The sequence below is a fragment of the Carcharodon carcharias genome, chromosome 32 (genome assembly GCF_017639515.1).
Source record: "Carcharodon carcharias isolate sCarCar2 chromosome 32, sCarCar2.pri, whole genome shotgun sequence".
NCBI lineage: Eukaryota > Metazoa > Chordata > Chondrichthyes > Lamniformes > Lamnidae > Carcharodon > Carcharodon carcharias.
The window spans coordinates 10,487,453-10,509,323 of NC_054498.1; the positions used below are offsets into that span (position 1 = coordinate 10,487,453).

The window sequence follows — 21,871 nt, forward strand, 5'->3', positions numbered from 1 at the left end:
TACGGATGGGCAATAAATGCTATTGCTGGCCCAGGCGGTGATGCCCACATCCCGTGAATGAACATAAAAAGAAAGTGAGTACACAAAGTGCTTTGGACGCTCTGCAAGAAGCTTTCGGGAAATATAATTTGAGGACATTAATCTTGAACATCACAACACAAAAATAAGAACAGTTAAACTCTGAATAGAATCGTTGTGGTTCATCATTGAAAGAGCTGAGCCGTCCAATTAGTCCCACTTTCCCTGGAGCAATTTTTCACTCTTATAAGTTTTTATCTTGTGAGTTGCCATTGGATCTGCTCCATGAAGAAATGAACCTGATGGAATTGTTTAGTAAATGAATTTTAAAAAAATGATCACTGGGAATATCTGTTTTCAGTCAGGATGGTGGTGCTTTGACATTTGCATTTGGCGAATTTGTTCCATTTCTTGTGATTCAGTTTCTGGTCTGCTTGCAATAAACAGGAGGCGAATGCGCTGATAGATGTGGGATGGGCAGACCACAGTTATACTGCCAGCTCAGTGAAATTCTCTGTTGCATCCTCCCACTGGCTTTCTGCTGATGTTGAGATGGTGGCAGATAGAGTTTAAAAGGAGATAGAATGAGTCGTCATTCAGAATCGTACAGCACAGAACACAGATGATACAAAATTTGGAAGCATTGTGAGTTGTGAGGAGGATAGTATAGAACTTCAAAAGAACATAGACAAGTTGGTGGAATGGGTGGATAGGTGGCAGAGGAAGTTCAATACGATGAACTGTGAAGTGATTTATTTTGGTCGGAAGGACATGGAGAGACAATATAAAATAAAGGCTACAATTCTAAAGGAGGTGCAGGAACAGACGGACTGGCTGTCTATGTGCATAAACCATTCCAAGTGGCAGGACAGGTTGAGAGAGCAGTTAGTAAAGCATACAGTATCCTAGGCTTTATTAATAGGGGTACAAGAGCAAGGAATTTATGTTGAATTGTAGAAGAAATTAGACCAGCCTCAGCCAGAGTACTGCGTACAGTTCTGGGCGCCGCACTTTAAGAAGGATGTGAAGGCATTGCAAGAGTGCAGAAAAGACTCATGATAAAGATTCCGAGAATGAGAAACTTCAGTCATGAATGTAGATTGGAGAAGTTGGGACTATTTTCCTTGGAGAAAGAAGTCTGAGAGGAGATTTGATAGAGCTATTGAAAATCATGAGGCATCTGGATAGAGTAGATAGGGAGAAATTATTCTCACTTGTAAATGGATCATGAACGAGTGGGCACAAATTTAAAGTAATTGGCAAAAGAAGCAAAAACAAGATGAGAAAAAACGTTTTCATGCAGAGAGCGGTTAAGATCAGGAATGCACTGCTGAGAGTGTGGTGTTAGCTGGTTCAATCAAAGCACTCAACAGGAAATTAGACTTTTATTTGAAAAACAAAAAGGTGTGGGGTTATGGGAAGAAGGCCAAAGAATGGCACTGAGCAAATCAGCTCACTATCATCCATTTTAAACTATCAAATAAAGTCAAAATCTTCCCCAAAGAATACAACCCACTGCCAGGAGTATGGAAGTGTGAAAAGGTGCCCTGGTATTAGCAGTGTTTCTAACATTTGTAAATTTTTATGTTTATTTTTCTGTTTTGCGAGTTGTTCTAACACGCGATTCAAGGAGACAAATGTGAGGCAATGTCCCTCTCTCTCTCTCTCTCTCTCTCTCTCTCTCTCTCTCTCGTTGCTGGGAATTACATTCATTAAAACAATCACACAACTCTTAAATTCCCAGAACCTTAAGCATCGACTACACCTGTGACAATGGTCAAACAGGAATGCACATCCTAAAATGGTGAACGTTTTCCATTAAACTGATAAGTATCTCCAAAGAACCTAATTTTCAGTCGGGTGATGCCCTGCGAATCTGTGACTACTAGCTGGGGTTCTGGTGACCATACTATAGGAAAGATGTGATTGTGGTAGAGGGGAGATTTACGAGGGTGTTGGCCAGACTGGAGAATTTTAGTTATGAGGAATGATTGGCTAGGCTGGGATTGTTCTCTATGGAACAGAGGAGACTAAGGGAAGATGCAATTGAAGTGTATAAAACAATGCGAGCTCTAGAAAGAAGGTTGAAGAGTCCATAACCAAGGACATAGATTTAGAATAAGAGGTATGAAACATACACACATACGAAATAGAAGCAGAAGTAGGTAATTCGGCCCCTCCTGTCTGCTCTGCCACTCAGTAAGATCATGGCTGATCTGTTTGTGGGAGGTAGAGTGGGATTCGAGAGAAATCTTTTCACCCAGAGGGTGAAACTTACTGCCTGAAAGGGTTGCAGAAACCTTCATTACATTTAAAAAGTGTTTGGATATGCACTTGAAGTTCCGTATCCGACAAAGCCACAGACCAAGAGCTGGAAAGGGGGATTAGGTTGGATGGCGACTCGTGGGCTGGTGCGGACACGATGGACTGAATGGCCAAGCCCCCCCCACCCCGTGATGTAAATTTCTATGCTACCGTACGGCTGTGGCTCACTTCTGTGGTACTAAGTAGATTACTACACAGCCAAGTAGAATGAAGACACTCTGAATAATCCCAAAGTTAGTCACTGAACTTGTCAAGCAAAAACAGAATTTGTATCATCACTTTTTCTGTTTTGCTATCTGTCATCTCATTGCCTTTTCCATTTACTTCATACAGGATAATACTCCATTTGTATTTACTAAGTGGAAAGGCCACTATTTAAACTTTAGCGGGTGATTAGTTTGTGAGCAACGCTTGCCTAATGCATGCTGCAACACTAACTGAAAGCATTGAGGGAGTGCTGCACTGTCAGAGGTGCCGTCTTGTGAACGGAACACTAAACTGAGGCTACGTCTTCTCTCTCAGGTGAACGTAAAAGATCCCATGGGGCAATTTCAAATGAAGAGCAAGGCATTCTCCCCAGTGGCTTAACCAATACTTGTCTTTCAAACAATGTTACTAAATGTTTTGCATGCACATTGACTTATGCATTTCATACATCACATCGGTGACATGAGCTACTTCGTTGACTGGAAAATGCTTTGATTGCTAGGTCATGAAAGATGTGAGAGAAATGCTTTCTTTGGAATTAGGTGCATTTCCAAAAGAGATATAAAAAAGATAAATAGTCAATGAAATGATGTGCTAAGCATTTGGAAAAGATGAAGATAGTCACAAAACTCATTGAACATGGCTCTCTGTCCCATGTACAATAGCACGAAGACTCCACTGGAAGAAACCCAAAAGACATGAGGTTATGAACTAGGAAGATAACAATAGTTTAAGAAGTGGAACACTGTAACCTTGTTTGGCAGACAGCTGTGTTTTATTCCTGGACCCAGTACAATACAAAGTCATGTAAACAAAGGGCTTAATGATGACTACCTCCATCATGCCAGAATCCCAGCCTCCACAACATGGAGATGTGATGCAATTTCCATTCCTCAGCAGGACCATGGCCATGTGATGCTGCCACAGTAAACCAGATGACCTCATTCATGGCAGGAACACAAGTTGTTGCAGCTGCATCTCAACCTTCAGAACTTATTCATTCCCTGCAGAATGCCAGAAAGCCCTCACATACAAATCATAGACTCACAGAATTGTTACAGCACAGAAAGAGGCCATTCAGCCTGTTGTGTCTGTGCTGATTCTCCAAATGACCAACATACTTGGTGCCATTCCTCTACCTTCTCCCCGTAACCCTGCATCTCTTTCCTTTTCAGATAATAATCCAATTCCCTCTTGAATGCCTCAGTTGAACCTGCCTCCATCACACTCTCAGGCAGCACGTTCCAGATGTTAACCACTTGCTGTGTGAAAAGGTTTCTCCTCATGTCACCATTGCTTCTTTTGCCAATCACCTTAAATCTGTGCCCTCTCGTTCTCAATCCTTCCACCAATGGGAGCAGTTTTTCCCTATCTACATTAACTCTGTTTCTCTCTTCATAGATGCTGCCAGACCCGCTGAGTTTTTCCAGCATTTTCTGTTTTTATTTCAGATTTCCAGCACCTGCAGTATTTTGCTTTTACCATGGTTTTCTGTTCCCCTAGGCCATCAATCATAACTCACCCACATTTGTCAAAAAAAAAGCTCAAATTTGTTTGAGCAGAGTGCCATCCTTCTATATCCTCCCAATTTCTGCCCTTCCCTCCTCTCTCCTGCTTCTAATTGCTCTGTTCCTTCAGAAGGTGCTGAGCCTCTCAGTAGAGCACAGTCACTCTCCAGTACCTCCAGCAAGGAAGAGACAGTAGGGTAGTGGTAATGTCACTGGACTAGTGATCCAAACTAATGCTCTGGGTTCAAGTCCCACCACAGCAGCTGGTGGAATTTCATGGTGAAACTATCATTGTTGCAAAAACCCATCACTAAAATCTTTTAGGGGCCATTCTTACCTGGTCTGGCTTACAAATGACTCTAGACCCAAAGCAATGTGATTGACTCTTTTAACTGCCCTGAAATGGCCTAGCAAGCTACTCCATTCAAGAGTAATTAGGGTTGGGCAATAAATGGTGGCCTTGCTCATGACGCTCACATCCCATGAAAGAATAAGGAAAAAGAAACCTCACCCAAGTTCCTATTATTCATGTCCGAAAGTGAAGACTGCCCTATTGTGAAGGACATCAGAGCCAAGACCATTTTCACATAACACAGGCCATTGATATTCCAGAATACCATGGAGGATTCTTCAACAGTGATCATCTTGACAAGATGCCACTGTGTGTAGCAGTGCTTTGAAGAGAAGGTAACAGAAGGCTGTTATTAAACAAGACCCTTTAACCCTGGATTTTAGAAACACAAATGGAGGTCTCTTTTCTCTTAAGGTTGTGCAAGGTCAGAAATGATTACGAGGTTGTCAGAAACTCAATTGAGCTTTAATTGTCAGGCATGACAATTTAACTATGCAGGCACAGATCTAAGATGCTCAACGCAGACCATTTACCTTTGAAGTGCGGTTACTGTCGGAATCCAGGCAACGCAGCAGCCAATTTGCACACAGCAAGATTCCATAAGCCCACAATGTGGATGGAGAATAGACACATGCATCAGGTACCAAAGCTGGAATCAATCACTGTTCTTCCTTTGTTCCACTCCAAAGCCAGCTGTGGGTTCAGTTGGTAGGCCAATTCAGAAAGTTGTCCAACTCTTGATCACAAATATCTAGGCTAAAGCACCGGTGCAGTACTAAGGAATACTGTCCTGTCAGAGGTGCCAGCTTTCAAATGAACTGTAAAACTGAGGGCTCATCTGTCCCTCTCAGGTGGACATAAAAGTGGACATGGCGCTGTGTTGAAGAAGAGCAGGTGAGTTCTCCCTGGTTGCCTGGGCCAATATTTATCCCTCAATCAACACCACAAAAATACATTTTCTGGTTAACACATTGCTGTTAGTGGGAGCCTGCTGTGCATAAATTGGCTGCCAGGTTCCCTGCATTGCAAAGTTGACTACATTTCAGAAGTACTTCTGATCTGACGAAGGATCATCAGCATGAAACATTAACTCTTCTCTGCACAGTTGCTTCCATACTCGCTCAGTATTTCCAGCATTTTCAATTTTTTATTTCGATTTCCAACATTTGCTTCAACAGCACTGGCTAAATAAGGTTTTGGGATCCTGAGTTCATAGAAGGCACTAAATAGATGTAAGTCTTTCTTTCTTTCTTGACTTTTCCTATGTCCTATCCCGTCTTGTATCCCACTCATTACAACCTTGGTGTTTTGTTCTATAAGGCTTTGTTTTACCTGTCTTCACCCATGTTTGCCAATTAAAAGAAAAAAGCTCCTATGGCGAACAGTTAATGCTAACGTAACTCGTACTGACCGATTTTGGACAGAGTAGATGTGGAGAAACTGATTCTCACTGGTAGGAGGGCCAGTAACCAAGGGGCACAGGCTTAACGTGCTTGGCAAAACAAACCCAGAGACAACAAGAGGGAAGGACTGTTTACGTAGCGAGCTGTTGTAACTTGGAATAAAAAAAAATTTGTTTTTTTTATAAATCAAGTCCAATTGATGCAAAACTCCATAAGAGGTGGCCATGCAAAAATTTGAAATTTCAAAAAAAATAACACAGTCACTTTGGCTTAGAAAGCCTCAGTGGTAGGAACATAGGAAATAGAAGGAGTAGGCCATTCAGCCCCTCAAGCCTGCTCCGCCATTCAAATGGATCATGGCTGATCATCTATCCCAACAGTCATTTTCCCACACATATCCCTTGACGTCATTAGTATGTAAAAATTTATCGATTCCTGTCTTGCACATGCTCAGGGATTGAGCCTCCACAGCCCTCTGGAGTAGAGAGTTCCAAAGATTCACCCACCGCCCTCTGAGTGAAGAAATTCCTCCTTATCTCAGTCCTAAATGGTCTATCCCCTTGAACTGAGACTGTGTCCCCTGGTTGTAAACGCCCCCAGCCAGGGGAAACATCCTTCCTGCATCCACCCGGTCGAGCCCTGTAAGAATTTTGTATGTTTTAATGAGATCACCTCTCATTCTTCTAAACCCTATAGAGTACAGGTCCAGTCTCCTCAATCTCTCCTCATAGGAAAATCCTGTCATCCCAGGGATCAGTCTGGTGAACTTTCATTCCACTCCCTCTATGGCAAGTATATTCCTCCTTGGGTATGGAGACCAAAACTGTACACAATACTCCAGGTGCGATCTCACCAAGGGTCTATACAACTGCAGCAAGAAATTTTTACTCCTGTGCTCGAAATCCTCTTGCAGTAAAGGCCAACATGCCATTTGCTTTCCTAATTGCTTGCTGCACCTGCATGTTAGCTTTCAGTGACTCATGAACAAGGACACCCAGGTCCCCTTGGACATCAGCACATCACAATCTCACCATTTAAGAAATACTCTGCATTTCTTTTTTTCTACCAAAGTGGATAACGTCACATTTTTCCACATTATATTCCATCTGCCACGTCCTTGCCCACTCACTTAGTCGGTCTAAATCCCCTTGAAGCCTCTTTGCATCCTCCCTTTGTCCCCTAGTATTGCTGGGAGGTTTACTTTGTATCTTCCCCAGTGAAGACAGACACAAAGGCCGGAACTTTTGGCCGCTCTCCAGTTTGCCCATCCTGCCCATGATGATGCCCACCACTGGCGGGGCCGAAAAATTCCGGCCAAAGTTTTTATTTAGCTTATCAGCCATTTACTTATTCCCCATTATAAATTCACCTGTCTCTGCCTGTAATGGACCCACATTTGTCTTTGCTAATTTTATCCTTTTTGCCATACCTATAGGAGCTTTTACAGTCCGTGTTTATGTTTCTCGCTAGTCTACGCTCATACTCTATTTTCCCTTTCTTTAACAGTTTCTTGGTCCTCCTCTGCTGAATTCTAACATGCTTCCAACTCCAAGCTTACTATCATTTTTTGGCAACCTTATAAGCCTTTTCTTTTGATCTAATGCAATCATTAACTTCTCTTGTTGGTCATGGTTGGATCACTTCCCCTGTTGGGTTTTTGTGCCTCAAAGGAATGTATATTTGTTGTAAACCGTGTGTTCATTCCTTGGGCAGGGTTTCACATCTCGCGGGCAGATGTGCGCCCGACCCGATCGGGAGGAAATTAGTGCACGATATTTCGGTTGGCGGGCGTGCACGAGAGTTGGCAGCGTGTCCGCTGACAATTAAGGGGCCTATGAAGGCCCTTAATCATTTAATTCAAACCTTACGGGCAGGATGAGGTTTCCGACAATTAAGTAAAAAAATGAATATAAAATTTTGGGCAGAATTTTTATTCTGCTCATGTTATTGTGAGTTCGTCCCATGTCGGGACATATTTTTTTTCAGATTTTAAAAACCCTTATTGTTGATTTTAAAATTGTTCAGCTCCCTGCCTTCAGGGAGCTTTCACTGGGTGCTCCCCTGTGCATGGACTTGCCCTCCTCCTGCCCCCCGCCCCGGCAGGTGCGCTGAAAGGCTTAGCGCTTTCATGCTGGCTGGCCATTAATTGGCTAGCCAGTGTGAAATCGGGGTTGGGGGGCCAATCGCGGGGGATGGACTGTTTTCTGGCCACTCCCAGGCCAGCCCACCCGACGACCCGAAAATCCTGCCCCTTAAATGCTAGCCATTGCCTGTCTACCATCTTAGCTTTTCATGTAGTTTCCCAAAATATCACAGCCAACTGGCCCCTCATACCTTTGTAGTTTCCTTTGTTTTGATTTAAGGCCCTAGTTTCGCATTGAACTACATCCCTTTCAAATTTAATGTAAAATTCTATCTTACCGTGGTCACTTCTTCCCAACAAGGTTACTAATTAGCCTTTTCTGATTGCACAATACTGGACCTAAAATAGCCCATTTTTCTAGTTTGTTCCTCAACATACTGTTCTAGAAAACCATCTCATATGCATTCCAGGAATTCATCCTCCACAGCATTAGTGCTAATTAGGTTTACCCACTCTATATGTAGATTAACGTCCCCATGATTACTGTATTACCCTTGTTACACACATCTCTAATTTCCTGCTCTACATCACTGTTACTGTTTGGTGACCTATAAACAACTCCCACCAATGTTTGCTATCCCTTGCTGTTGTTAGCTCTGCCCAAACTGATCTTACATCTTGATTTTCTCATCTAAGATCCTCTCTCACTAATGCACTGATCTCAACCTTTAACAATGCTACCCCACCTACTTTTCTTTATTTTTGCCCATCCTTCCTAAATGTCGAATATCCTTGCACATTCAGTTCCCAACCTTGGTCACCCTTTGGCCATGTCTCCGTAATGACAATTAGATCATACCTGTTTACTTCTATTTGTGCCATCAATTCATCTACCTTGTTATGAATTTTACAATCGATATTAATGACTTAGATGAAGAGACAGAGAGCAATATATCTAAGTTTGCTGGTGATATAAAGCTAGGTGGAAAGGTAAGCTGTGGGGTGGACACAGGGGCTGCAACAAGATATAGAACAGGTTAACTGAGTGGGCAACAAGATGGCAGATGGATTATAATGTAGGGAAGTGTGAAGCTATTCACTTTTGTCAGAAGAATAGAAGAGCTGAATATTTTTTAAAAGGTGAGAAACTTGTAAGTGTAGATTTTCGAGGAGGCTTGGGGTGCTGGTACGAGGATGCAAAAAGTTAACATACAGGTACAGCAAGCAATTAGAAAGGCAAATGGCATGTTGGCCTTTATTACATGGGGATTGGAGTCCAAGAATAAAGAAGTCTTGCTATAATATTACAGGGTTTTGGTCAGACCACATCTGGAACATTCTGTGAAGTTTTGGTCTCCACATTTAAGGAAAGACATACTTGCATTGGAGGCAGTACAGCGAAGGTTCACTAGATTGGACCCCGGGATGAGGGGGTTGTCCTATGATGAGAGGCTGAGTAAATTGGGTCTATTTTCTCTGGAGATTGGAAGAGTCTACAAAATCCTGATAGGGTGGACGCTGAGAGATTACTTCCATTGGTCAGGGAATCTAAAACATGGGGGCACAGTCTCAGGATAAGGGGCTGATCATTTAGGACTGAAATGAGGAGGAATTACTCCACTTAAAGGGTTGTGAATCTTTGGAATTCTCTACCCCAGAGGGATGAGGGTTGTCATTGAATGCATTCAAGGCTGGAATAGACAGATTTTTGCTCTTGCAGGGAACTAAGGGATGTGGGGAGCAGGCAGGAAAGTGGAGTTGAAGCCCAAGATCGGCCATAATCGTATTGGATGGGGGAGCTGACCGAAGGACCATATGGCCTCGTATTTCTTGTGTCTTTTTGGTGCTAAATGCTGCGTGCATTCAGATGGAGTGCCTTTAATTCTCCCTTTTAAAAATTTCTCCATATTTCGACTCGATTTAATGCTGATCTTTGTTTCCACTGCCTTCCAATTTTGCTCACTACTTTTCTTCCTGCCATTACCATCTTTGTTTCTGTCCTATCTGAATGGCCCCTGAGGTTCCCAATCCCCTGCCAAGCTATTTTAAACCCTCCCCAACAGCGCTAGCAAATCCCCCCGTGAGGATATTGGTCCCAGTCCTGCTAGGGTGCAACCTGTCCATTTTGTACAGGTCCCATCTGCCCCAGAACCAGAACAAAAACAACAATAAAAACACCTGGAAAAACTCAGCAGGTCTGACAGCATCTGCGGAGAGGAACACAGTTAAAGTTTCGAGTCCGAATGGCTCTTCTTTTTTGCCCCGGAGCCAGTCTCAGTTCCTCAGAAATCTAAAGCCCTCTCTCCTGTAGTATCCCTCCAGCCGTGCATTCATTTGCTTTATCCTCCTATTTCTGTACTCGCTAGCACGCGGCACTGGGAGTAATCCTGAGATTTGAAGTCCTGCTTTTTAATCTCTTTCCTAGCTCTCTCAAATCTGCTTTCAGGACCCCGAACCTCTTTCTATGTATGTTGCTGGCACCGTTGCAAACCACAACGTCTGGCTGTTCACCCTCACACACCACCACCACTACCACCAACCTACACCCCCCCCCCCCCCCCCCCCACACCACCACCGCCATAAGAATATCCTGCTGGCACTTGGTGACATCTTTGACCTTGGCATCAGGGAGGCAACATATTAACCTGGAGTCACATCTACATCACATCACAGAAATGCCTGGCTATTGCATCTCCTACCGCTGCAGAAACGCCTGTCTGTTCCCCCAATTATTGCACCTCCTACCACTTTCACTTCTCCATCCTTCTCCTTCTCCTTCTTCTTCCTCCCCTCTTGTGCATCGAAGCCACCGGTGGTGCTATGTACTTGATACGGGCTGCACTACTTTGAGGAACCATCGCCCTCACCAGCATCCAAAACAAAAAAAAAGTGGCTAGTGAGCGAGATGGGCCCACGGGACCTCCTGCATTAACCTGCCTGGTCCTCTTAGGCTGTCTGGCGGTCACGCGTTTCCTCTGTGCCTGCAAGGTGAATACCTCCCTAACCGTGCTAGCCACGTAGCTGTCAGCCTTGCTGGTAGTGCCACAGTGACACTAGCTGTCACTCGAATTCTGAAACTCCAGTACTCAAGTTCCTGCAGCTGATGATGCTTCCCACACATGCAATCATCTGGGCCACAGGAAGCATCCATGATTTCCCACATATCAGGATGTGCACTGCAAGTGGACAAGCTGCTCTGCCATACCTTAACTTTACAGGCTATTTATTATAAACTGAAGACTAGAAAGTAGAATTACTCACCAGCTACTCACAAATCAGCTCTTTCCCCTGAGCTGATGATGTTTTATTTTATTCCTGACATCATGTTTTGAACTCTGCCTGTGCTCTGCTCCCACTGGTTGCTTTTTGTGCCCTGTTCACCTCTCGCTCCCACTGCTCTCCAAGTGAAGTCTTGCTCTCTGCCACTTCTTATGTCCCATTCACCTCTTGCTCCCTCCCACCACTCTCCAAGTTATAATGGGTCGATTTAATTGTTATTTAGACCTTTTATGCTTTTCTAATTTCCAGCTATTTAGACACACTCCCTAACAACAGGTACTCACCCTCCAATCAACTCACAGCTTTCCTGCAATGTCACCTTTGACTTTTTTCAAACCCAGGGTGCTCTGTGACTTCTCTGCCCAAGTGTAAGTGCCTTGCTGTGGCCTGTGTTCCTTGGGTTTTATTCACCCACTCCGTGTATCTCCTCTTAGTCTGCCGCTCTGCGGGAAGGAAGTAGTCTAAGGATACGTTTAACTGCCTGGAAGGACAAATTGCCTGAAATTTTGGCACTGGTGGGTTTTGAACCCACATCCTCCACAGAGACTGGGACCTGAATCCAGCACCTTAGGTCAATCAGCCATGCTACCTATTGACAGGTGTGATAAAATAGTCTCCGGTGCCCTAAACTCAGTGTAGAATCATAGAATGTTACAGCACAGAAGGAGGCCTTCATCATATCTATGCTAGCTCTTTGATAAAGCTATCTGTTACAGAGTTGATTTTCCAGGCAACTTTCCTTGGTGGAAACATTGAACTTTATTTACAAGACAGTAGCAGCTACATGTGGGCATCTAACTCTGTAACTAAAGAAGAACCCTCTCCTGGAGGTTCCCCTCACTGCCAACTCATTGGTTAATGCAGATCATGTGACCTTACAACACAGGATTATTCTTAAAGCTACAGTCCTATGTTTATCAAAACTATGATTACTACACAATCCAATTAGTGCTGCATCCCTGCTCTTTCCCCATAGCCCTGCAAATGGTCCCACTTTAAATATTTACCCACACTGTCTTTTGAGAGTCTCAACTGAATCTGCTTCCACCAGCATTTCAGGCAGAATGTTCCAGATTACAACAACTTGCTACGCAAACTGTCTTTTCCTCTTGTCGCCTCTGGTTCCTCTGCCAAACGCCTTAAATCTGCTTACTGGCCCTCCTGCCAGTGGGAAACAGTTTCTCCACATCTGCTCTACCAAAACTCGGTCAGTATGAATTACATTAGCAGCTATAGTTAACCGTTCGCTATATAATTGAACAGGGTTGCTTGTCCTCTGACAGAGCCGATGGTGGAATTTGCAGATGTCTGAGGAACCATTGCTCCACCTTGTGGACAACGCCCAGCTCTGCAGCCGCTTTCTTCAGTGCCCATGTGACCAACAGCTTCGCACCATGGGCTGAATTTTGCTGTCGGCGAGCAGGGGGTGGGGCTTGCTCGCCGACGCGGGATGGCGTCAGGCGGAACCCCCGATGTCACCGCGCCCCATTTAAATTTTCAGAAAGGTGGGGGGGGGCGCAGCAAAATCAGCTGTGGGCCCGCCGACCTGTCAATGGCCAATTGAGGCGGGCTGAGGTTTCATGTAGGGATTTAAGAAGTTTAATAAAGTTTTAGTGTAATTAATGAACATGTCCCATCTCGTGTGACATCGTCACTCGAGGGGGACAAGTTAAGGATTTCTTTTTCTCTCTATTTTTAACGTTTTTAAAAGTGTCAGCGATCTCCCTGAGGCAGCACTTAGCCTCAGGGAAATGTGCGCACGCGTGGAAGAGCACACTCTTACTTTTGGGGAATCCACCCCCCCCCCCCCCCCCCCACACCCCCCACACGCACAGGGAGCGCTTGGCGCTGCCCGCTGGATGTCACGCTGGGTGGGCCTTCATTGGCCCACCCACATAAAATGGCGGTGGGGCCCACCTCTCCCTGCTCTCTGGAGATTGGGTCAGGTCCGGCCACCCAACAGACAGAAAATTCTGCCCCATGTGTTAGTGTCTTAATTTAAGCTAAGTGTGCAATCCTTTTGAACATTATCAATTTATATAATGATAAAAAATATCTTAAGTTGGCTGGTTTATTTTGCTGCTAACTCAGGGTAGGACACCAGCCCTTGTCAAAGTCATGTTCTGGGATTGTTTTTAAAGAGGTGCTTTATCATGTTGTTTGACTTGGCAAGAATCAGAAATTTGTTTTATATATTCATTCACGGGATGTGGGTTTCGCTGGCTGGTCCAGCATTTATTGCCAATCGCTAGTTGCTCCTTGAGAAGTTGGTGGTGAGCTGCCTTCTTGAACCGCTGCAGTCCATGTGGTGTAGGTACACCCACGGTGCTGTTAGGGAGGGAGTTCCAGGATTTTGACCCAGCGACAGTGAAGGAACAACGATGTATTTCCAAGTCAGGATGGTGAGTGACTTGGAAGGGAACTTCCGGGTGGTGGTGTTCCCATCCATCTGCTGCCCTTGTCCTTCTAGATGGTAGTGGTCATGGGTTTGGAAGGTGCTGCCTAAGGAGCCTTGGTAAGTTCCTACAATGCACCTTGTAGATGATACACACTGCTGCTGCTGTGCGTAGATGATGGAAGGAACAAATGTTTGTGGATGTGGTGCCAATCAAGCGGGCTGCTTTGTCCTGGATGGTGCCGAGCTTCTTGAATGTTGTGGGAGCTGCACTCATCCAGGCAAGTGGAGAGTATTCCATCACACTCCTGACTTGTGCCTCAGGCTTTGGGGAGTCAGGAGGTGAGTAGCCAACTTGTAGGCAGCAGCAGAGCATTTACTTATCATACTCCCTGTTTTCTTGCAGCACTTCATTCATCTTAATCAGTTACGGCTCACTAGCTCCTGGTCTACACCAGCCCCCATCCAAAACATCAGCTGGTGTTATCGTCACTGAGAGGACCAGCGAAAATTGGTGTCTAAACAGCAAACTTGCGTCCCAACACAAAACAAGATACCGTGGATGTCGGATATTTGAAATAAAAACAGATGATGAAGAGAGTACTCAGAAGGTCAGGCAGCATCTGTGGAGGGAGAAAGAAAGTTAACGTTTCAGAACTGGGGGAAGTTTGAAATGTGAAAGGCTCCGAGCAAGTAAGAGGCGTGGGAGGGTGTGACGAAGAAGGAAAGGGAAGGTCTCTGATAGATTAAATGACAAAGGGTTTCGGCGAGTAAGGCCAAAGGGGGTGGCAATGGGACAGGCAAAGGAACAGAAACATGTCCGGTGTTTAATGGAGGTGATGGGGGTTTTGCCAGCCAACCTAAGAGCTAAGAGGTTCCTAAGGGAAGGCCGCTGAGTTAATTGCCACTCAGGTGCTTAACTAGCCAGCGGTGGGCCTTCCCCGGGGGATTGAGGACCCCCGGGGTGGAATTCCTGCCTGCTGGGAGCTGCCAGCCAATCAAAGGGCTGCAGCTCTCCGTGCGCGTCAGCGCCAAGGAGGTGTAGTGGCTGCCAGTGGTGGCAATGCAGCGGCGAGGCCTAGGATCTGTGCTGGATCCCAGACCAACAAGTGAGTTGGGAGGTGGGATGACGGTTGCTGGTTAAAGAGAGGGAGTGATATCAGCAGCAAGGACAGGGCCGGGGGTGGCTGTCCCCATGTTTTCCCACCCACCCCGCCCAGGTCTGGGTCATTCACTCAGGCACTGAGCGCCCGACAATGAAGGACCTGCCCTCCCCTCCCCCCCAGCCTCCCTCCCCTCCCCACATCCTCCCTCCTCTCCCCACAGCCTCCCTCCCCTCCCCACATCCTCCCTCCTCTCCCCACAGCCTCCCTCCCCTCCCCACATCCTCCCTCCTCTCCCCACAGCCTCCCTCCCCTCCCCACATCCTCCCTCCCCTCCCCACAGCCTCCCTCCTCTCCCCACAGCCTCCCTCCCCTCCCCACAGCCTCCCTCCCCTCCCCACATCCTCCCTCCTCTCCCCACAGCCTCCCTCCCCTCCCCACATCCTCCCTCCCCTCCCCACATCCTCCCTCCTCTCCCCACATCCTCCCTCCCCTCCCCACATCCTCCCTCCCCTCCCCACATCCTCCCTCCCCTCCCCACATCCTCCCTCCTCTCCCCACATCCTCCCTCCCCTCCCCACATCCTCCCTCCCCTCCCCACATCCTCCCTCCTCTCCCCACAGCCTCCCTCCCCTCCCCACATCCTCCCTCCCCTCCCCACAGCCTCCCTCCTCTCCCCACAGCCTCCCTCCCCTCCCCACATCCTCCCTCCCCTCCCCACATCCTCCCTCCCCTCCCCACATCCTCCCTCCTCTCCCCACAGCCTCCCTCCCCTCCCCACATCCTCCCTCCCCTCCCCACAGCCTCCCTCCTCTCCCCACAGCCTCCCTCCCCTCCCCACATCCTCCCTCCTCTCCCCACAGCCTCCCTCCCCTCCCCACATCCTCCCTCCCCTCCCCACATCCTCCCTCCTCTCCCCACAGCCTCCCTCCCCCCACATCCTCCCTCCCCTCCCCACAGCCTCCCTCCTCTCCCCACAACCTCCCTCCCCTCCCCACATCCTCCCTCCCCTCCCCACAGCCTCCCTCCTCTCCCCACAACCTCCCTCCCCTCCCCACAGCCTCCCTCCTCTCCCCCCAGCCTCCCTCCTCTCCCCACAGCCTCCCTCCTCTCCCCACAGCCTCCCTCCCCTCCACACAGCCTCCCTCCCCTTCCCAAGAGCCTGAAGGCACTCAAAGCAACCGGCCTGTTTGGGCTCCCTGTGTGGCAACAGGCCCATCACCGCCGGTGTCATGAAAGTGCGCTATAGCTTCCCAGATTACCTATGGCCATATTCAACTCTTTAACAAAGACCTGTGTCTTTTGAAGAAATATAAGTCAAAGCACTGATCAAAAGATGGCTGATATTGCAAAAGTGACCACTTTCTGGAAAATTCATATGTTGGTTCTACTGACAGACCTGTCCTGAGAACATGGAATTTCACACTTGAAGAGGTGTCAAGGCCCACTTCAAACAGAGACACGTGAAAGAAAGCTATGGAAGATGCAAAAGACTGGGCTTTAATCTCCTGTGGTTGTGGAGACAATGGATGTACATCCCACCAGAAATCCAAAAAAACCTGTTGATTTATATCTCAATGCGTACAAAAGTTCTGGGATAGAAAACAAAATGGACTATAGATGCAATACATGCTTATTTCCCCCTCCCAGGAATACACAGAGAAAATGGATTAAAACTGGCTGAAGGCCAGTGAGAGCAGAAGAACAAAGAAGCAAGAAGAACAACCTCAGACCATCTCTCTCTCTCTCTCTCTCTCTCGCTGGAGGCAAGTTGTCTAGCAGACAGCAAGCAGAAAGAAATAGGACAGCCTCTTGAAGAGACAACCAGGTCACCTCTCCCTCCGGGACAAGCCAACAAGTGTCTCCAACGGACTGCTAATCTACCAAAGTCAGCTCTACCGAAATCACCCAAATTAACAGCACAACATAGCACCATCTATGCCTCATGGACAAGCCAAGGACAGATTTGTATATTCTTTTTAACTTTGATTTGGATTCAACTCTCCCATTTCTGACCCGTGTGCGTGGCATGTGGGTGTGTGTCACATCTTTACTATTTTTCCTCGGGTTTCAATCACTAATAAACTTACTCTTTCTTTCATTCAAGAAAGCCTGGTTAAATTGGCTGCTTATAAAAGGTAAATACATTAGGATTGGAAAAAGGTATCCACGAGGAAAGAATCTTAAACAAACCTTTGCTGTGACCAACCAAAGAGGTTCAATAAAAAGGGGAGCCAGCTCCTTCCTCCTCACCTGGTCGTAACAAAGTTGGGGATCTCGTCTGGGGTTATAACACTGGTTTTAATACCCCAGTGATGGCAAAATTAAATGCCCGCTTAAGGGCTTTAATTGACAATGGAATGGGCCAGCCATCCATGAGCTGGACTTAGTTTTGGCAGAGGCGAGAAGGCTCCCCACCCACCACCTTTCTGCCCAGTAAGAGAGACAATAAACGAAAATAGCAAACTAGCAAAGAAAAATCAAACAATATTGGTGGGGGCGGGGGGGTGGGGGGATTGGGGGAGAGGGGCAGCAGTTTACAATCTAAAATTATTGAACTCGATGTTGAGCCCAGAAGGCTGTAAAGTGCCCGGTCATAAGATAAGGTGCTGTTCCTCGAGATGGCATGGAGCTTCTTTGGAACACTGCAGCAGGCCAAGGACAGAAAGATCAGAGTGGGAGCAAGGTGGAGAATTAAGGTGACAGGTGACTGAAAACTTGGGGGTCACTCTTGCGGACTGAACAAAGGGTCTTCTGCAAAGTGGTCACTGGGCCTGTGTTTGTTCTCCCACATGCTGAGCAGTGAAGGCAGAACATTAAATTTCCATTCCAGTCTGTCGATTAACATTGTGCTAAGAATAACTCCAATATCGGTACAGAGGCTTCTGCATGAGTCCCACGTATTCCCAGATACACTACGACCAACTTCAAGCTACAACAACTTGCGTTTATTTAGAGCCTTTAATGCAGTATAACATCCCAAAACATTTAGAGAGTGTTATCAAATATCAAGTCACCTAAGAGGATATGAGGATTGCTGAAAGAAGTAGGCTCAAGGAGTATCTTGAGATGGTGGTGTAGTGGTCTGGTTGCTGGACTAGTAATCCAGAGATCTGGGTTCAAATCACACCACAGCAAATGGTGAAATTTGAATTCAATAGAAGTCTAGAATTAAGAGTCTGACCATGAAACCATTACTGATTTTTTTTTTGTAAAAACCCATCTGGTTCACTAATGTCCTTTAGGGAAAGAAATCTGCTGTCCTTCCCTGGTCTGGCCTACATGTGACTCCAGACCAATGCCCACTTGCAAAGTGGTTGACTCTGAACAAGGGCAATAAATCGGGATGGGCAATAAATGCCAGCCCAGCTAGTCATGCCCAAGTCCCATGAACAGATTAAAATAAAAGCAGAGAAGTGGAGAGGATTAGAGGGGAAATTTCAGGACACAAAAATTAGGAGCAGAAGTAGGCCCATTCAGCCTCTTGAGCCTTCCGGCCATTCGATAAGATCATGGCTAATCTGATTGTCATCTCAACTTCACTTTGCTGTCTGCACCCCCACCTACCATTCCCCACCCTCGACTCTCTTGTCGATCAAAAACCTAACTAAATCTGCCTTGAATTAATTTAATGACCCAGCATCCACTGCTCTCTGGGAAAGAGAATGCCACAGACTAGTGACCACCTGAGAGAAAAAAAAATTCCTGTCCCCTTCTTGAATGGGAGAATTCTAATTTTGAAACTGTGTTCTAGACTCCCCAGAGTTTAGGGCTCAGGCACCTGAAGGCATGGCCACCAATGGTGGAGCGATTAAAACTGAGGCTAAAATGGAAGGAGTGTGGAGATCTCAGAGGATTGTAGGGCTGGAGCAGGTTACGGCGACTGGAGACATAACCCCATGACATACTTTAGCTTCAATCTCACAAGCATAGTAGCTCTCAATCCCAGCACAACGTTTCACTGTGTAACTCTACTATCGTCATCACCTCAATAAAATTGCCATGTTACGAGCAGTCTTGTTTTGTCAGCTTATAGGTTTTACAAGCTTCTTTGATTCATTTTAAATTGGCTGTTTCTTGAAGAGAGAGGAGATCTTTATCCTGATTGTGTGGAGTGGGTTCAAGGTCAACAATGGGAGCTTGCATTTTTATAGTGCTTGTAGAATGTCCACGAGGTGCTTCCTAGAAACTTTATCAGACACCGAGCTACATAACTCAAGGAAACTCTTGACTGCTACCTTCCAGAGTCATCATCAGCAACAACAACTTGCATTTATATAGAGCCTTTAACATAATAAAATGGCCGAGGCAATTCATGGGAGTAAATGTTTGACATCGAGCTAAATAAGGAGATATTAGGATAGGTGACAATAGCTTGCTCAAAGAAGTGGTTTTTAAAGGAGTGTCTTAAAGGAGGAGAGAGAGAGGCAGAGGCGTTGAGGGAGAGAGTTCCAGAATTAGGGTCACAGGCAGAAGAAGGTGGAACGAAGGGGAAGAGGCCAAAATTTGAGGAATGGGGTGTTCTTGGAACGATGTAGGGTTGGAGAAGGTTAGAGAGATCAGTCCAGCCAGATAGCACATTTGTGAATCAGGTTAGGAAAGATCGAAACTGCATGATTCAACTTTAGATTGAAGTTGTCTCCTGATCTGCTCCAGTCAGTTTGGTAAGGTAGAATCCCACGTGTGCAAACAGACCTCCAGTAGCTCATTAAAATGGTTAGCTTTCACCCAAGAGTCGAGGCGATGGGTACTGACAGACTGAGAGGCAAAGGTCTCTCCCTTTAAAGGCACCATAACCGAGCTCGTCCTGTCTGCATTATTCAGAAAAAACACAGGGGCCAGGGTTGGGGAGCCCAGGCTGATCTCCTTCCTTCCCCCTCTGCCCCAGGGAATGCTGACTACCCTCCGCAGCTTTGACCTAGGTCCGGTATAATTTGGTCTGGAGCACTGTCCTTCGGACAGGCCTTGAGGAAATTAGCTGCTTGCTATGCCACTGCCAACTTGTTTTCTATTTGTTTTTTCGGAACATGGAGAAGGAAAGCGAGAAGAGCTTCAAACAGCAGCTTTACTGGTCGGGCCATTGTTCACTCATTGATTGCTGAATGAGATCTCAGTCTTTGAGAAACATTCCAAACGACCACAGGCATCCACAAACATGATTTTGACGCTGCTGCAGTGAAGGACTCGTTTCATTAATTTTGGCCACGCGCTGTCTTCACCTTGCATTACATTTTTACAGAAGACCCATTTTTATTAGTCACCCTCATTAATCAACTAACGAATAGCTTGAGCTTTCCCTTAAAGAAAAACCATTTACAAATGTTTCTCTTTTGTGAATTTTGCACCCAAAGTAAAGAGATGTTAATGCTGGGGAAAGAAACCATTTCTTTTTTGGACAGTTTTGACATCCAGCACTCCCAAGTTTGGTATAGCAGTTCGACCAAGAGTAAAACTCTCACTCCTGTGTTCGGCCAGGAAATAAAGAATTTGCATTTCCATAGTGCCTTTCACAACCTCAGGATGTCCCAAAGCACTTTAAAGCCAGTGAGGTTGTTTTTGAAGTGTAGTCACTGCTGCAATGTAGGAGATGTGGCAGCCAAATTGTGCACAGCAAGCGCCCATAAACATCAGTTTTTTTTGTTTAAGTCATGCTGATTGAGGGATTAAATATTTATCCAAAGCAAACACCCCTTCTCGTTCTTGAAATAGTATCCCGGGATCTTTTACCTCCATCTGCGAGGTCGAACACAGCCTCTCGTTTAAAAGACTGCACCCCTGACAGTGCAGCACTCCCTCCGTACTGTGCTGGAGTGAGAGACTACATCACATGCTCTAGTCCTGGGACGGGGCTTAAACCCACCACGTTCAGACTCAAGGGACGAGAGTGCTACCCACTGATCCTATGAGAGAGAGACTTTCCTAACTGGCGAGATGATGCAATTGAAGATCTTGCGCTACTATATGGGTGGGCCCTGTCTCTCAGTTTAGGACTCACAGCATCGAAAATAATGTGTTAAATTTACAGTGTGCTAATTTTTGTGTTTTATTTTCTATACTCAGGAAGAAATGTTGCAAGGGTTACAGATTTGTCCTTGGACAGTGCATTCCTGATGGTAAGTTGTGCATCATTTAGTCATCTTTGGCGAATCTCCCTCAGCGTTTGTGTGATTAAGGGGAATAAAACTTTTGTTGGAAGGATGCTCGAATAATTTTGCTGGAAGAATTGCCTGGAGATGATTGCCCCCTTTCCCCAAGTTTGATCACAGATGACTGCGAGAGCAGGAGGCCATTCAGCCCCTCAAGCCTGTTCCGCCATTTAATGAGGTCATGGTTGATCTGTGTCTCAATCCCATCAGCCGCCTTGACTCCACGTCCCTCAATACCCTTGGTTAGCAAAAAATCTATCAATCTGAGATTTAAAATTATTAATAGAGTCTGTTTCATTGGAGAGAAATGAACACTACTGCTACCGTTTGTGTAAAGGAATGTTTCCCAACTTCTTTCCTTCTTCTGATTTTAAGGTTATGTCATCGTTATGAGACACCAACAGAAAAGAAATAATTCTCCACCTCATTAAATCCTTTCAAAATCCCTAAAAACCTCAATCAAGCCACCGCTTCACCTCCTGTATCCTAGGTAATGTAATGTTTTCAGGAGATGGTGGTGTAGTGGTAATATCACTGGGCTGGTAATCCAGAGACCCAGGTGAATGCCCAGAGGACACAGGTTCAAATCTCACCACGGCAGCTGTTGGATTCTGAATTAATAGGTCTGGAGTTGGAAGTTGATCTCAGTCAAGGTGACCAAGGGCAGGATTTTACATCCTGCGGAGAGGCACACCTCCTACCCGATCGGGCCTGAAACAGCGCGGGACGAGTGTCCCGAGGTCATCACGCACTCGCACGATATTTCGGTCGGCGGGTGTGCACGAGAGTTGGCGGTGTGTCCGCCGACAATTGAGAGGTCTTGAGAGGTCCATTAAGGCCATCAATCGATTAATTAAAAGCTATTTTTCGCTGCCCGTCCAACCTTACGGTTGGCAGGTGGGCAAATCAGCCATGGGGCCTTTGGATTTTGTTTTTAGGAAACCTCATCTAAGGGTGGGATGAGGTTTCCACGATTAAATAAATAAATAAATAAATAGAAAATTTGGGGCAGAGTTTTTATTCTGTTTATGTGACTGTGAGTGAGGCCTATG

The 21,871-nt window shown here is 46.0% G+C and overlaps 1 protein-coding gene across 4 annotated transcripts in view; it reads left to right on the forward strand.

Moving 5' to 3' along the window:
* Positions 1–21,871, forward strand: part of LOC121272069 (collagen and calcium-binding EGF domain-containing protein 1-like) — a 166,792-nt gene that overhangs the window by 90,942 nt on the left and 53,979 nt on the right. For 2 of the 4 annotated variants that reach the window (XM_041178493.1, XM_041178494.1), the window contains exon 3: positions 20,734–20,786. In XM_041178493.1, coding sequence (XP_041034427.1) covers positions 20,734–20,786 — 53 coding nt within the window. Of the gene's footprint in view, positions 1–12,341; positions 12,383–13,976; positions 14,182–16,323; positions 16,642–20,733; positions 20,787–21,871 lie in introns of those variants that run through there. The other 2 variants (XM_041178495.1, XM_041178497.1) reach the window with 2 other exon arrangements.